This window comes from Cavia porcellus, unplaced genomic scaffold (assembly GCF_034190915.1).
Source record: "Cavia porcellus strain 051 isolate PalLab524CR breed Dunkin Hartley unplaced genomic scaffold, mCavPor4.1 scaffold_28, whole genome shotgun sequence".
Lineage (NCBI taxonomy): Eukaryota > Metazoa > Chordata > Mammalia > Rodentia > Caviidae > Cavia > Cavia porcellus.
The window spans coordinates 48,264,445-48,281,387 of record NW_026947511.1 but is presented as its reverse complement, the minus strand read 5'-3'; the positions used below and the strand labels follow the sequence as shown (position 1 = coordinate 48,281,387).

Below are 16,943 nucleotides of genomic sequence, written 5' to 3'. Positions count from 1 at the left end.
TGTCTTCACAGTTGTTGCCTATACCCTCAAACTTGATACTATCAAACAAAACAGAATAGAGTAAAATCAGTCAAAACAAGATGGTGAGAGCAATACGGGGCTTCAAATCAAGTTAATAGGAAATCAAAAAAGTTGCTATAATATATCCTGCTAATATTTTTAAAAAATTTTTCCCTTAATTAAAAAAATAATAAATAAATAAAAAAAGGGAAGATTGAGATAAAAGAGGACATAACATAACAATACAGGTCAGAACAGAACAATTTAAGCAACATAGTGTTTCACCACAAGATAACTGGACTTAAAAGTAGTTACCATAGTATCTCTTTCCTTGAAATATTTGAGTATAACTTTGTATACTATAGCATCAAACATATCAAGACAGTGTGAAACCATTCAAGAGGATGAAAGTATTACAAAATATTTAGAACCAGCTAACAGAAAATGAACAATGTTTTATATATTATCTCTTTGCTTATAAAAATTTCGTTTATGGGGCCGGGGTTTAGCTCAGTGGCGTAAGCGCCTGCCTGGCAAGCATAACGTCCTGAGTTCAATCTCCGGTACTGTAAAAAAAAAAAAATTGTTTATACTATCACATATAATAAAATCCAATAAGATACAACATGATAAAACCAATGGAGACAGAAAAACAACAGTTTGATGGGGCTTCAAAACAAGATGATATTAAATCAGCACTAGCTATTATGATGTCTTGATTTCTTCAAAATAGCTGTTCATATCATCACAGACAATATCAAACAGCCCACAATAAAACCATCCCATTTAACGAGTGAAAACTTTATAAGGCTTCAAAGCCATATAATGGGGAATTATGATTACCAACATATTTTTAAGTATTTATATCATTTCTTACACTAGGGAAACTATTCGGTATTCATACATGTGAGTTTCATTATTTCACTTATGAGTACAGTCTCAAGCTGTGCCCATTTATTTATAAATATCTCAATGTGATCCTTCTTTATAGCTCAGTAATACTCCATTGTAAAAAAATACCACATCTTTTTTATCCATTCTTCAGTTGATGGACACAGGGGTTGTTTCTAAGATCTGGCTATTACAAATTGTGCTGCTATAAACGTGGGTACAAATATATCACTTTGGTATGATGCTTTCAGTTCTTCTGGGAATATGCCTAGAAGTGGTATAGTTGGAACAAATGGGACTTCCAATCCCAGCTTTTTGAGAAATCTCCAGACTGACCTCCACAATGGCTGCACCAGTCTACACTCTCACCAACAGTGCAGGAGAGTTCCTTTTTCCCCACAGCCTCTCCAGCATTTGTTGTTGTTGGTTTCTTGATTTTGGCCATTCTTTCATGAGTGAGATGGAATCTCAGTGTGGTTTTAATTTGCATTTCTCTAATGAGTAATGATGATGAACAATTTTTTCTTGTATTTATTTGTCATTTGTATTTCTCCATCTGAGAAGTGTGTATTCATCTCAGATGCTCATTTTTGGATTGAATCTTTGAATTTTGGAGGTTTGATTTCTTTTAATTCTTTATATGTTCTAGACAGAAGTCCTTTGTCTGAAGAACAATTAACTAAGATTTTTTCCCAGTCTGTGAGTTTTCTTTTCACTATGCTGGAGATTTCTTTTCATGTGCAGAAACTTTTTAATAAGAGGCAATCCCAGTTTTTGCTTCTGGGAAGTATTTCCTGTGTAGTTTAATTCCTGTTCATGAATTGTCTACCTACCCCTATGTCTTCAAGGTTTTTACCCAATTTGTTTTGCAATAGATTTAGTGTTTCTGTTTTAATATTCAGATCTTTGATCCATTTAGATTTTAATTTAGTATATGGTGATAGGCATGGGTCTAATTTTATTTTTTGGCATATGGAGAACCAGGTTTTCCAACACCATTTATTAAAGATGCTGTCGTTCTTCCAGTGAACCTGTTTGGCCCCTTTATCAAAGATAAGGTGGTTAAAAAAAAAAAAGATAAGGTGGTTGAGTGTGTTTGTAGCTGTGGTTGTATCTTCTAACCTACTCGATTGTTCTTCAGCTCTGTTCTTATTCCAGTACCATGTTGATTTTACTACAGTTGCTTTGTAGTATAACTTCAACTCAGGAATTGTGATGCCTCCTGACTTGTCTTTGTTGCTTAGAACTGTTTGCTATTCTGTGTCTCTTCTCACTCTAGATGATTTTAGGAGTGATTTCTCAAGATCTTTGAGGTATGTTGATGGTATTTTCGTTGGGATTGCATTGAATCTGTATAAGAGTTTTGGGAGAATGGCCAGTTTCACAATATTTATTCTTCCTATACAGGAGCAAGGGATGGCTTTCCGTTTTCTGAGATCCTTTTCAATTTCTCTTTTCAGTATATTATAACTTACCAGTAACCATGGAAACCTTGTCATTTTACTTGGAATTTTTAAATTTCTTAGTCACCACAACAACTCTGTCACTGTGCTTGAGGTATCCCTGACGTGTTCTAGGGTCTTACTGAACATCTGGGTCTTTAGTCAACCGGGATGGGGGCAGGAATCATCTTGATCAGTGTGTAATAAAACAGTTTGCTCCTCTTTTTATGGTTTATGGCTACTGGGGTGGGGGAGATTGTCAGGAATTAGGGACGAGTTCACCTAGAGGAGAACTGCAAACTAAACAGAGGCCAAGAGGCAAGATGGAGTCTGGATTCCTCCACAGTAGCGCACGGTGTTGACCGGCGGGTGGATATTTGGAGTGCTTTAGGTTTTTTGGCTATTGTGACCATTTCTGCTCTGAAAGTTAGAACACTGAGTGTATGTTTGTGTGTGTGTGTGTGTGTGTGTGTGTGTGTGTGTGTATGATTTTGAACATCGAGTTTCAGTGCAGGATTTGCATGCATGTGTGTACCATGCTTTGATCACATCCTTCTCCATGTTAACCTTTCATCCCTCTAGCTCCCTCCTGTGATCCCCTTCCCATGGTTTCATAGTCTCCCTCCTACTTTCTTGTTATTTCTGCTGTATCTCTGAGATTCCACACATTATGGAAAACATGCAATATCTGATATTGTGAGTCTAGCTGATTTTTTCTTAATGTGATAGTTTCTAGTCCCACATATTTTCCTGAAAATGATTTTATCCTTCTTTTTCACTGAATAATGCTCCATTGTCTTAGTAACACAATTTCTTCTCCCATTCACCCATTGGTGGACACATAGGGTGATTCTATAACTTGACTGTTGTGAATTGTGTCCTTATCTTTGCAGTGATAAATGTCTTTGTTTTATTTGGTCTGTCTTTCATTTCTCATGGATGATTCTACAGTATGGAATTTCTGAGAAGCACAGGAAATGTTTAATATTTTAATAAATTGATATTTTCCAAAATACTTCTAATATACAGTCTCATCTGAAACCTCATCAAGGTTTACATGAATTTCTATCCTCAAACATATTTAATAATAGTAATATAAATACTTTTTATTAATTTCATACTCTACTGTTTCTATTTTATTAATCAAAGAAAAGTCTGTTGAAATGAAATATGTTGGATCAACTCTACTATGTGAAACTCTCCTTGTATCAAAAGCGCTTCTGAAAAGTTTCAGTTTTAGTTCTTCCCACAGTTATACTTATGTATTTATTCAACTATGAAAGAATAGCAAAATGTATCTATTAAGTAGATGTACTCTGTGTTATATCACGTTATGATGTTATATTTTCATTATGATGTTTGTTTTAAAACTTTACTTGGCAAATATAATTTGCAAAGTTATATGCTAGTATACTTATTTTCAAAAACAAATATTATTTTGGGTTTTTGTTCACTATATTTGAGTTAATGGTACACACTTAATACTCAGTATATTTTTTTAAATACACACAAAGTCATTCACAATCTTTACCAATAATCTAGAAGCCTGCTGCGGAAATAAACTAAAAACACTGTTGATAAACATAATGATATCAGAAACCATCATTTTCTTCTTCCTGAATCATTAAGTTTTAGTCATTTCTTTCTTCCAAATAGAGAAGGCATGGCCTCTTTTGTTCCCCCAGCATCAGGCTCAGTCTCCAAGGTCTGAAGAAAGGTTCCTCAGAGCTGTCGCCAAAATCCCCTGCCCCTTGCTAGGAATGAGGAAGTGGCTTGAGTGGGGAACTCTGGCAGAATTTAGATGCTATTTACAGAAGCACCCAGGAAGAAAGACTTTCTGTATTGCCAAATTTGTTCTTTTGCCATCTAAGGACCCAGGACAGGCTGTGGATGACAAGGGAGGAGGGATGAAATTACACAGTCATTACAGAGGCCCCCCATCTTCTGAAGCCAGCACCACTGCAGACACAGATTTGAATCTTACTTTTCCCCACCACAGGAAGTTAAGGAAAAATGAAACATTGAGCCTGTATTTCCAGCTATGTGGAATATAAAGCATCTTGACTGAACTTTTGGTTATGTGTTTGAATCCTACCTTAGAGGTTCATAATACCATTCTTACATAACTTGGCATAAATCATTTCTTCCTCAGGGAAACAGAGTCACAGTGTACACAGATTGAATCAGAATGGACCTCACTATAGGCCATGAAGTTCACACAGGAAAAATCAGCTTTGCACAAAGAACTACTGAGGTAATTGAAAAGAGTCAAAATAATGCACAGTCTAGTTACTTAAAAACAGGAAGTGTAGAGGAGAGCAAAAAATCTGTTTTCAAATGCTTGTTATTCTTAACTCTGAAACTTCAGAATCATTTACATTTTGATTTACATTTAACAGTAATTTGGTTTGAACAGAACAGGAGAGGAGAGGTCTTCATCATCTCAGACAATGTGTGTGCTGTCCTTGAGAATCATCCAGCTACTCTGCACCAGCGTACAATGGCATCCAGCAGCAGAGATCTATAATTTGCAGTAATATACAATGTTTCAGGGGCTGGGGATTTAGCTCATCGGCATAAGTGCCTGCCTTGCAAGCAGGCAGTCATGAGTTCGATCCCTGATACCGATAAAAAGGAAAAAGACAAAAAAAAAAAAAAAAACAATGTTTCAAGAAAGTTGGCTTATTTTTCCAGCTCATTTCCTGTGATATTATTGTGATCAATTTTTCCAGCTCATTTCCTGTGATATTATTGTGATCAATTTTGTTTCACTTAACATGTCTATTTTACATTTCTAACCATGGGGTTTTAAATTTCAATATAATTTTAAAATATTTTAAATTAAGAAATCATCAATAGAATGAAAAGACAACCCATAAAATGGGGGAAATTAGCCAACTATCTCTTAGACAAAGGACTAAACAATCAGGGTCCCCAAATTCTGAGACCCAGTCCAAAAATGGGCATCTGACATGAAAACATACTTCTCACATGAAACACAAATGGCAAGTAAATACTTGAAAAAATGTTTAATGTCACCAGTCATTTGAGAAATACAAAGTAAAACAACACTGAGATTCCGTCTCACTGCATAAGGAATGGTTGTCATCAAGAAATCAATCAATAACAAATGTGGGTGGGACCATGGGGACAAAGGAATGCTTCTCCACTGTTGCTGAGAGTGCTGGTGGTGCAATGGCTGTGGAAATTAGTGTGAGATTCCTCACAAACTAGCATTGGAAGTCCCATTCCACCCAACTACGCCCTTTCCGGGGATTCTCCCAGAAGAATTGAAAACATCATAGCACAGCACTGTAGGTGCACTTATGTTTATAACAGCGGAATTTGTAGTAGTTAAACCTTGGAAACAACCCAAATGACCACTAACCGCAGCTTGCATAAAACAGATGTGGTATTTTTATACAATGGGGTACCACTCAGCTATAAAGAAGGACAAACTTTAGATTTTTATAGGTAAATGGATGCAACTTGAGACCATACCAATAAGTGAAGTAAATCAGACTCACTGGTAAAAATCATATTGTCTCCTTAGTGAACAAGCTGAACGAGTAATATTAAAATTGTGTAATAGATACTGTAAAAGTAAAACGGGAAAAAAAGAAAGAATTGGGTTCAGGCAAATGAGAAAACAAAAAGGGAAAAGATTTCACACTCACACACACACACACACACATATATATATATGTTATCATAGTTTGATCATTTCTTATGCCTACGTATTGTAAGCTCAGCAATGACTTTCAAAATAACAATATGCATTATACTAACCATTTTAATCTCCCATTATGTTGTTTCCAAATTCTGTATCATCCTTTTTATGCTTTTTTTGTTTTGTTTTGTTTTGTTTTACAGTAAAAAAAAACTCATTACTATTTTGGTGAGATACATAAATTAGAAGAGAAAGTTGCATATGTTTATTTCACAGAATATGATGCTTTAATCTCTAGACCCTGCAACCTGGCTAACACAACCTGTTTACCATATGCATCCTCTCACACACAAATGGGAACCAGCGGTACGCTGTGATGTCATCCTCCTGTTCACTTCTAGTTTTTTACCTCAGAATTGTAAGAAGCAGGTGATTTTCCACTCCCTGTTTATTTGAGAAAAATGTAATAAAGCAGCGTTGCACAAGGGGATGTGTAGAAGCACTGAGCAGGTGAATGCTGAGCACATAAGGGCAAGGAGGGAATGGAGGGAAGGCCCTGCAGTGTGGGCCTCCAGGTGGGGCCCAGGGGCAGAGGAAGCCATCAGGGAGGATACGTTCTCTGTGGTCCTGGGCACCAGGAGAGCTTCTCTCTGTGAGAGAACGAGCCAAGCAGGAAGCCGGACACAATGTGGAGAAGTCTTGGAGAGCAGGGACACAGGCCCTTCCTTCAGTGCTCTCACCATCTCTTTAGCTCAGGAGTCCTGCAGACACAGAGGACAGCAGTGTTTCCAGATCTCACTCTGAATGCAGCTCCTCTCCCCTCTCAGTATAGCCCTGCAGCAAGCAAAGGAAAATTCCCCAGGTCTCCCTCAACCAATGCTACATCAGAGCTCAGGGTTCTGTTAAGTGCACCAAAGAAAGTTTAGTGCAGATCAAAATTTGCATTCAAAATCTTTCATATCATCTGCATTTCATGTCTCATCTCATTTACAATCTCTTATACAGAGAGCAAATCTGTCTATGGGAAAATATTCTAGGATGTTACCTGTTGGTTGAACTCCAGAGAGCTCTGGAAAAGAGAGAAGATACTTTAAAGACAGGAAGGCAAATCTGTCCCCAAACACAATGTCTCCAGTGGCAGATCTGCCACCTGAAGTTCCCCTGTCACCAAAACCTTGGCAGGCAGGGCAGACAAAGGAGCACAAGCTGAGAGCCTGTGACAGAGGAATCACCTGCCTCATAAATCCCCTGAGCAATGCTCTTTCTTCTTTATCCACAGCTCTCCACCCAGCGTTTCTAGGCTGCTCAACCTGCTCCTTGAGTCTGCAGGGTTAGACCCAGGTTTCAAAAAGAATCCATTAAACAGTCTATTTCTGAATTCCCAGGAAATTTGAGGTAACTCGACTGAAAAAAGGCTTCACATAAGGACAGCAAAATTCCAAGCACTACCACAGGAAAACAATGCTTTTCCCCTGAAAAAAGGATGTGGAGAGTCTTAGCCACTGTAAAGGATAAACTGGACCTGACTCCTGACTTGTAAATCCCTAAACCTGTTTGCAGCAGAGGCTTTGCTCTGTGTGAAAACAAGTCTGCAAACACAGGACATCATAGAGATAAGACAGGACTTTGCCTGCTCAGGTGCAAGACTGTCAGAGAACTCTGACCACAGATGTTCCTTAACATCTTTTCACCTGATGTTCCTTGCACTCTTTGAATCCCTAGAAAAGGGGCTCAATTCTCATTGATCCCTACAGAAGGCCTCATGTCTGCACCAAGGCACAGTAAATCCATGCCATTTTGTCTCTGGTCTCTGCCGCCTGCCGTGCATCACAGGTAAGATGCCTTACAGACACCAATAGGCATCTTACCTTTACTGATTCCTGGAGTAGATGAACAGACCTGACCCAAGAAAGAGCAGACCCAGCACAAAGCTGCCAACTCCACTCAGCATCTTGCTCTGGGCAGATCCAGACTCTGGCCCTGAGACAAAAAGTCAGGTTAGGGAAGTTTCCACGTTTTCCCAGAATAAAGTTCCCTCTTTAGGACCCTAAGATTCAGAGATTGAAGATTAGAGGAAAGATCTCACAATCAAATGCTGGAATTGGCCACTGTTGGGAAAAAGCATTTAAAAATTATATTGGGTAGGTGTTAGGCTCATGCATGTAGTTCAATTAAACCACAAATATAAAACTATTTGTGCAGTGTCTGGAGCTCAGCACAGCTGAGGCGCCATCTAGAATGATAGAGTTGATGAACGGCAGAGCAGAGGGTGAACTCCTGTCCTTCAGGGAAACTGTGCAGTGCTCCTCCTCACAGATCATAATTAACAGTGCAGAGCTCAACATCAGAGACACAAGCCCAGCCAGAAGCAGGGTGTGGACATAGGACCAAGGCGTGATTACCCTCAGTTATAAGGTGAGAAGGCTCAAAGGGAGCCAGACACTTGTCTTTGGTATGACAGGCACCATTGTTTGTTCAAGGTGTTTAAGGGTTTGTAGAAACTCTTTAGACCTCCCCACTATGAGTGGTCTAAAGTAGATGAGAAATGGGAGCAAATGAAGCGACAGGAAACCCTGACACTCAGGGATAAGGGGAGACCCCTTGTGGGTGGGAGGGAACTGATGAGGTCAGGGGTCCCCACTCACTCCATTCCACAGTGACAGGGCTGCTCCAGCTCACATGCTCCACCTGGCAGGCATAAACCTCTCCACTCTGAGGAACAGTTTCCAGCATGACCAGGGTCTGGAAGGTCCAGTCTCCATTCTGGATCAGGTCTGTGGACACCACCCCGGCCTCCTGCTCCTGCCCATTCCGGAACCATCTGACTTCAATGTGTCCTGGGTAGAAGCCACTCACAGAGCAGACCAGAAGGTTGTGGTGCTGCAAGGGCTGGGTCCTTGTGGGGTACACGGTCACCTTGGGCTCAACTAGAGGAATAACATTGGTGAGAATGAGTCAGTAAGGCAGAGAAGTTCTTGGTTGACTGCATCTCTGTATCTCTCCAGCAACAGACCCAGGTTCTCATAGGCTCCTCACACCTACCTGGGGCTCTCAGGAGCCTGTCAGGAACCTGAAATTCAATCTTCACAGCAAGGGCACAAGAGGTTTGGGGAAAAAATGCATTTTTTTCTAGTTTGACCTGATCATTTGTTAATGAATAAGGTGCTTAGTTGTCTTTGCAAAGCAAAGAAATCTTAATTAAAAGTGTGATTTCAGGAACTCAGGAAGTCAGGAACCAGACTTCCTGAGTTCAAATTCGAGCTCCTTTTCTCCCTGACTAATCCTGAGAGATGTTTACATTTCTTTGTGCCTTGACTTTCTCACCTCTAATGAGATAAGGATACAGATTCACCACTTAGTGTTATATTAGGATTAAATCAACTAAAATACATGACTTGTGGACTAGACTTTAGCCATCAGTGTATTTTCCCTGTTTATTACTCTCCTGTTTCCTATGTGAGAATCAGAATCACAACCCAAGGAAAACCGGGGAGGAGCGGTGGGGTAGGAAGGGAATAGAGCATGGAATGCTGGGAGTGCTCTCTCCACACAGCCACACTTCAGGGCCAGAAAGGGCTGCACACTGGGAAGCAGGGACCGAGAGATGTGACTCTCTAAGGCTGGGAGCTGAGTCACAGGTAACTCAGGAATCCTAAGCAGAGAGAAAGCAGTAAGGGAAATCAATCCTTTAGAAAGAGCCCATCTTTGTATGTATCTGAGGGATGCCTCTGCTTTACCAAACACACCTGCTTACTGTTACCAGGCTGTACCTGTCTTAGTGTCTGAACTCACCTTTGTGGTCATGGCAGCGTGTGGGACTCATTAACATGTGTGTCTCATGTCTGGTACAATCACCTCACATCAACCTCGCTAAACACATTGTTCCAAAAAGAAAGATTTTCACATCACCAGTAAATGACAGGTAGAAGAGTGTAGGTAAACCATTACCAACAATGGTGCATTGTATTTTATGAAATAAAAAATTGATGTTATTAGAATGAGCAGTATTACACTGCAATGCGACATAAACCAGAAAATGGAGCAGAGGCTGCGTACAAGCAGGACGGCGGTAAGAATATTTCTGCCTAAAACACCACATAGTCACTTAGAAAGCAGCAGAACCCAGAAAAGAAGTAGGTAGTGTTTAGAGTGATGGCACTTGCTAAAAGGTATGTGAAGATGTTTACACACCTTATAAATAAAAAATTAAAGTTAAAAGTGTAATACTTTAGAGTACAGTGGATCTCTGTAACTGATGGTTCTCCACTGGAGAATTCATCCTTGTGTGTAGGTCTAACCTAACGAAATCTATGTGATGCAAGGAATGTAATCACTTTTTCTTGTCATTTCCCCTAAAAAGTACAACTTTGTACGTAGTGTTTACACAGTGGTGGGTGTTACAAGCAGTTCAGACACCATGTGAAATACCAAGGAGGATAAATCTAAGTTACATGCAAATATTGTATGGTTTTATGTAGCACACTGGAACACTTCAGATTTCTATATTCAATGAAACAACCTCCACACACAACACTAAGGGAGGACTGAATTTGTCAGTATTTAAAGAAAAAGTTCTCACCAAATGAAATCACAGGTATGTTTACAATCACAGAAAGAAATTATGCACAACCACCTCAGTGTTATTAGTTTATAAAAATAGTAACACAGTATGTTAAGTAACACAACTCCGATCAAAAGCCAGGATCACCACCTCTTCACAGTGTAAAGGTCTGTACACCAGGCAAGAAAGAAACAAAACAAAAACAGCAGGAAACTGAGACCCAGGAGAAGCCTTGGAAAAGGTCCAGGGGCCTGGTCCCTCCTCCCTCCACACTAACCTGACACCCCTGCCTCTGAAATTCTGGCACACTCAGGTCACTTGTGCTTCCTGGGCTTCACCAAAGAGAAGGCAGCAAGTCAAGGGCAGGGTGTGAGCAGCCTCCTCACAGCACCCCAGCTGCTGACACCCCTGTGCTCCCTGCTCCCCACCACAGAGGGGCCCACACTGTCTGTGCCTGCTCTGAGTCTCAGCCTTCATCCCACCCCCGCCCCCTTCACCAGCATCAGAGCACAGCTCCTCTCCCCTAGGAACCCTCCCCCAGCCCCTCCAGTGCCCACAGCTCAGCCTGCTATGTTTATAGTCAGCCTCAGGAGCACAGGGCTAGGACCTTTTGTATGAGCTCTCTGTCTGTCTGTCTGTCGGTCTGTCTGTCTCTCTTTCTCTCTGTCTCTGTCACATCACACACACAGCCACATGCTTCTTCATGGACTAGAGAATCTCACAGGGACATTCATAATTTCTGTTTGCTCACAGTTCTACACACTCAGGACAGAGGCTCTCCTGTCTCCCTCTCCCCGTCCCTCACCTCTTCCTCCCCCCTCACCCCCTCCCGTCTCTCAGGTCTCTCTCACTCTCTCACCCTGTCCCTCCCTTCCTCCCCCCACATCCCTGTCTCCCCTCCCCCTCTCACTTTCCCTTTTTTCCTTGCTCTCTCTCCATCTCTCCCCCTTCCTCTCCCTAATTCTCCCTCCCTGCTTCCCTCTCCCGACCCCCAGGATGCACATTCACCTCTGCGCAGCACTGTGAACTTCTCTCCAACCTGGTAGTTGTGTCTGCACACTGTGTCCACCGAGGCGCGCCTCTGCTCCAGGACGTCCTTCTGGCTGTTCCAGAGCTCGGCGTCTGGCCGCCCCAGCTCATTCACCGCGCGGTGCTCTCCCACGTCACTATCAAACCGCACATTCTCCTCCTGTTTGGAGATCCAGCTAATCAGGAGCCGCACCTTCTGGGTCCCATTGGAGAACTGACACTCCCATTTAATATACTCCAAAAAACGCGCTGTGGGAAGGAGAGAATGGGTCAGGGCTCCTCCTGAGAGGCCACTACCAGACAGGCAAACACCAGCGCCCTGGTTTCACCCTTCAAGTCTTCCTGGGAAGGGGAACCCACAAGGCATGAGCATGCTCCTCCTTCACAAGATTCCCAGAACTGTCCTCCTGCTGGCCCAGCAGGCTCAGATCGTAGACTGAGATTCCCTGTCAGCCCCAGCCCCACCCCATGCTGCTCCAAGGCTCCTCCCAGGACACTCTCTGCCCTCTCCCTCAGCCCTGAGAGCTTCTCCCTGCCCTGCTTGGGGCCCTTTAGTCCAGGCTGCACAGGCTCCTTCCTGCTGACCCTGCCAGGTCTGTGCTGCTCCTGCAAACCCAAAGGCAGAAAATCAGACAGCTAGGAGTTTACGCTGCTGAGGGGAGCAGGAGGGACAGGGGGACCTTGCAGGGTTGGGAGAAGTGTGACCTCTTTTCCAGGGAAGAGCAGGAGGACCTCAGTTACAGCAGGGAGGGGCTCTGAGGGGACTGTGGAATGGGCAGGGAAGGGTCAGTTCCAGGGAGCTGGAGGACCAGTGTGGCCAGGCCTGTGCTGTGGGGAAGGTAAAGGTGGTGGCCATGTACACAAGCTCAGTGGACAACAGGGATGGACACACAGAGTGAGGGGACAGAGTGGAGATGAGGGGTGAAGATTAGGGCATGTGTCATAGGGAACCAGCCTTGTAGCTGATGCCAGGATTTTAGATTTTAAGGAATGGGAGGCTGCTGAGCACAGTGAAGGGGATTAAAATAAATCCACAGTCTCATATCAAAATTCCTCAATTCAGAAAGCCGCATCTTTTGAAAAATGGGATGACAATTTGATTTTAAATGACTGATGGAGTGAAGGTGTATCTTAGAAAGTTTATGGGTCATGTGTGTTTCCTTAGTTTCAAAATATAAAACAATATATATGTATGTGTATTACATACCCGGAAGTTGTGATTGACATGGTTAATGTTCAAATTTTTAAAATTTTTTACCATTTAGTATACATTTTGATCCTTATTGATATTTTTAGTTGCTCATACTGTAGAAACAACAGAATATTTAAACGTGCATGTGCCATATACTAAGGGTAAGGAGACAGGGAGAAGGAGAAAGTAAACAAGGAAAAAGAAAACAAAAGAATAGAAGGAAAAAATGGAAATAAAGGGGGAGAGGGCTTGGGAGGAGGGGAGTGGAATGAGGAAAAAAAGATCTATCATGCACTGATACTAATTTCCTATGATGAATGTGATTATTATGTGTATCTAAAACATACAATAAAATCAACTAAAAAACAATGCTTCCCATATTCTGAAGCAGATCTGGAGGTTTCTTTTACTATTAAAGCAGAGGTGATTTCTAAAGATACAGTGAATGCTGCTGCTGAGTGCCACCCGCCACTAGACAGAAAGCTGAGGTCATAACGAAGTTGTGACCTGTCCTCACTCAGCTTTTCCACCTCAGTAGATCTGGAATCATGCGACTTCTGTGTGTTTCCCCAAATCAAAGTGACAGTAAAGGGGAATGCTTGTATTGATTCAGGAGTCAGGACAGTGCAACTGAAGACAAACATCAACAAACCATCAAACAAAACAAAACAAAACCAATCTTCCCGAACGAACTGTTCAGAACAGTAGGAAGAGTATGTTTGAAGCAAGTGGGAAAATTTTGCAGGGAATTCAAAGGCAATGTGTTTTTGAAAATAATATTTTAAAAATTTAAACATTGTACCTTACAAGTCATATATGTGGATGTATCTGTGTACATATGTATGTGTACTTATATATGTACATATATTCTAGTGATTTTGATTTTACAATTAATTATACTGAGAAAAGGCAAAAAAGAGATTTTAAAATAGTGTAGCCTACTATAGATTAGTATTTGACATTAGCAAAAGTAAAAAATATAGAATCATTGCAAGAATTTGAATTACAGAAAAATATTTGTGCCAATTCTGTCACTGTAAAAAAAAATCCTAGAAAGCCAACGAACAAAGAAGAAAGGTTTGTTCTGGCTCACAGTAGGGATGTTTCAGTCTGTGCAAGGCAGACCCACTGCTATTGTGCCTGTGGAGTGGTGTAACATGGCAGGGACATGCTGAAAACAAATGTTCATCTCAAGACTGGGGCAGGAAAGAAAGAGAAGACACTGGCATCCCGCAATCTCTTTGGAGGCTCCCCTTCCACAACCCAAAACCTCCCAGGTGCCCACAGCTGCGAGTTTCTACCAAGCTGAAGCCCCTACCTTTAAAAGAAGAATGTTTGGAGAACATTCTACATCTAAAGTATGATAATAATCTTTAAGTTGTGACATAAGTTTCTCTTAAATTTTGTCATCCCTAAATTGATCTCCTAAAGAGATAAAGATTCGTGCAAATTTAAAAGACTTTCACTAGCATTGCTAGTGAAAAGGTAGAAAGAATGTGGAGGCAGAGGGAACTCACTGTGGCTCAGTAAGAAAAAGAGAGAATACAGTGCCAAAAAACTAAGAAATTTGTTTTTTCTTAGGCCAGTAAGTTTCCTCTCCGTGCTTATTGATTTTAATCCCTGTGAGGTGGTATTAGCCTTCCTACTGTCTTTATACTCCTGCAGAGATGTTTACTTTGAAGCACAAAATATCATCTGTGGTTTGGTTACTCATTATTTAAAGGTAGGTTGTCATATTTTTTTTTTCAAATTAGTTAAAACCATTTGTGAGTTCAAACCAGAAGCTGTAGAATGTGAGGGGAAACTGATAGTATTGAAAAGTTCAAAACAGATTAATAAAAGAACATGAACCTATGACAGGATTCCAGACCTGTGCATGAGGTATCATAGAACACCCCACAGATGCTCACTGTCGACAGCATAGTTTCAAGTACAGAGACCTCTGTTCCCTGCGGGGGCTCAGTACAGGAGAACGAGAGATCACTGACCCCAGCCCAGATCACAGCTTCCACTCAGAGACAGAGATTCGACCACTGGAGTTGAGAGAGCAGGGAAGAAGCTGACAGAGGACAGCTCTGGATAAACAACCCCCCCCCCCCAGCATACAGGAGCATCACTTCAGACCCTGGTGAGCTGAGACATGGGATCTACAGGAAAAACCATCCCAATTTAGAATGCATTCCAAATTGTTCAGAAATATTTCCACAAGTTCGGTACTTGACAATTTGTGACTTAAAAGAGAGCAAAGTTACATATAAAAAAAAGAATAGATCTACATATATAAGATTATGTGTGAAGAACCTTAAAAGGAAGAAAATTTCCCTTTTCTTGACATAAAACAAAATACTATAGGAACCTACTATATATAGAAATTAGCTAACATTGTTATTCTAAGTTCCCTCAAGGCCCTGGGAGAATGTGATTTGAGGTTGAATATTTTGCTAGAGTGGACTTAAAAAGAAATTTTTCTGTATAGAATATATTTACACAGATGTCCTATGAAGAACACACACACATACAGACTCCCTCTGGTTGCAAAGAATCCATATAATAAAGATACAAACTCATCCAAGAAATTGTCACAAATTTTATGAACTTGACTGAACAAAGTAAGAAAAGTCAGCATCATTTTTACTCCCACCTACTGTAGCTCCCCAGCTAAGGTGTACACTCACGTCGTGTGTCCCTGGACAAAGCCAGAGGAGGACTCAGCACTAGCAGTGTTACTGTCAGAGATGCCACGCAGAAGCCTCCAGGGAGCCAAGGACACAGCATTCTGGAGAGCAAGGCAGAACTGGGTCAGATTGAAGCAGAGAAGCCTCACTCAGTGCATCTTGTCTACCCAAATTATAACAGCATGAAACTCTTTTTTTCTTTGATGTTGGATTGGGGAGTCCCAGTGTGAAAGGTCCAATCCACATCAGAGATGACCTGCATCATCAGTTGCTGGTCAGACATTTAAGATACAGGTGCTCTCCTGAGAAGTAGAGTTCCCTTTTTTTAAAGATTTTAAAGGTTTGTTGTGGTTATCTCTGCAAAATATTAACTGGAACAGCATGATTACCTTGCTCTGTACTGGACAGTGGTGGATCCACAAGTCTGAACTGTGTGGAAGCGTTCATCCATCATTTGAAGACCAAGCTGCTCCAGCAGAAGATGGAAAGCAGGAGACCTCAGCGCGATGCTCACTGCACCATAACTCAGTGTTACTGACTTTGGGAAAGTATTTTCTATTCAAAGCTGCAAAGAAAGTCCTGTGATCTTTCAGATTATTTGTGTAATTGAAAGCCTGATTCTGTGGGCAGCTCAGCAGGCTCATCCACTGGTAACTGATGACATGATGGAAATAAAGGCATTGATCAGAGGGACAGTTCTGACACAATAGTGGTAACTGAATGATGGTAAAGTAGTTCCAGTCAATACCAAGGATTTACAAGTTTGTTTCCTGATGCTTCTTCCACTGACTATAGCACCAATGCCAGAATGCACACGTGCAGGAGCTCCCATCTAAGTGGATGGAGGATCTTGACTGTTTCTTTGTACAGGAATTTAATACATCAATATGTCTGAACCACAGTCAGAGACAAACTTCTGACCTGAAAAGAACTCCAAGAAGTTTGCTATAATAATTCTGCTTCTTGAAGCAAATGCTGTGCAGCAATTAATACCCTCATAAATAACCCTTATTATTTTCATCACACGCCGATGCAATTGATAAAATTTCACTTCTCTTTAATAATCACTAACATGACTTCTGAGTACATTGCACTCTTCTTAAAATGTAATAATCACTTTAGAGTTCACTTGGCTCTCTCTCTCTCTCTCTCTCTCTCTCTCTCTCTCTCTCTCTCTTACACACACACACACACACACACACACACACACACACACAAATGACAGCCAAAGGAAAACAACAGAAGAAGCAGGCACTCACAGAAAATAGCTTACAAACCTGAGTAATAGCTCGCAATGTTAATGACTTCCATTGCATAGTTTAGTCCTATGTTGGCAAATTGGATCAAGAAACTCACCCAACTCTGAAAGACATATGTAGACTAAAAATGAAAGGATGAAAACAGTATTTTGTGGGGGAGGAATCTAAAAACAATTAGAGGTAGCAATTTTTATCTCAGACATGGTAAACTTCAAGCTAAAAAT

The 16,943-nt window shown here is 41.1% G+C and overlaps 1 protein-coding gene across 1 annotated transcript; it reads right to left on the bottom strand.

Annotated features, from left to right (window-relative positions):
* Nucleotides 1-5,347: 5,347 nt before the first annotated feature.
* Nucleotides 5,348-15,641, bottom strand: LOC134473741 (HLA class II histocompatibility antigen, DRB1 beta chain-like). Its single transcript, XM_063239103.1, has 6 exons — nucleotides 15,461-15,641; nucleotides 11,573-11,842; nucleotides 8,649-8,930; nucleotides 7,872-7,983; nucleotides 7,049-7,072; nucleotides 5,348-6,764 (listed from the first exon to the last, which is right to left on the bottom strand). The coding sequence occupies exons 1-4, from the start codon at nucleotides 15,558-15,560 to the stop codon at nucleotides 7,874-7,876; spliced, it is 762 nt and encodes a 253-aa protein (XP_063095173.1). The 5' UTR covers nucleotides 15,561-15,641; the 3' UTR covers nucleotides 5,348-6,764; nucleotides 7,049-7,072; nucleotides 7,872-7,873.
* Nucleotides 15,642-16,943: the final 1,302 nt, after the last annotated feature.

What these genes read in the sequence shown, in the direction of transcription:
- LOC134473741 (XM_063239103.1), bottom strand. Translation starts at nt 15,560, where the DNA reads ATGCTGTGTCCTTGGCTCCCTGGAGGCTTCTGCGTGGCATCTCTGACA. An exon ending in GTTCACAGTGCTGCGCAGAG is followed by an intron (nt 8,931 to 11,572) that starts GTGAATGTGCAT and finishes TTATTCCTCTAG; the next exon opens with TTGAGCCCAAGGTGACCGTG. An exon ending in CCCTGTCACTGTGGAATGGA is followed by an intron (nt 7,984 to 8,648) that starts GTGAGTGGGGAC and finishes TTTTTGTCTCAG; the next exon opens with GGCCAGAGTCTGGATCTGCC.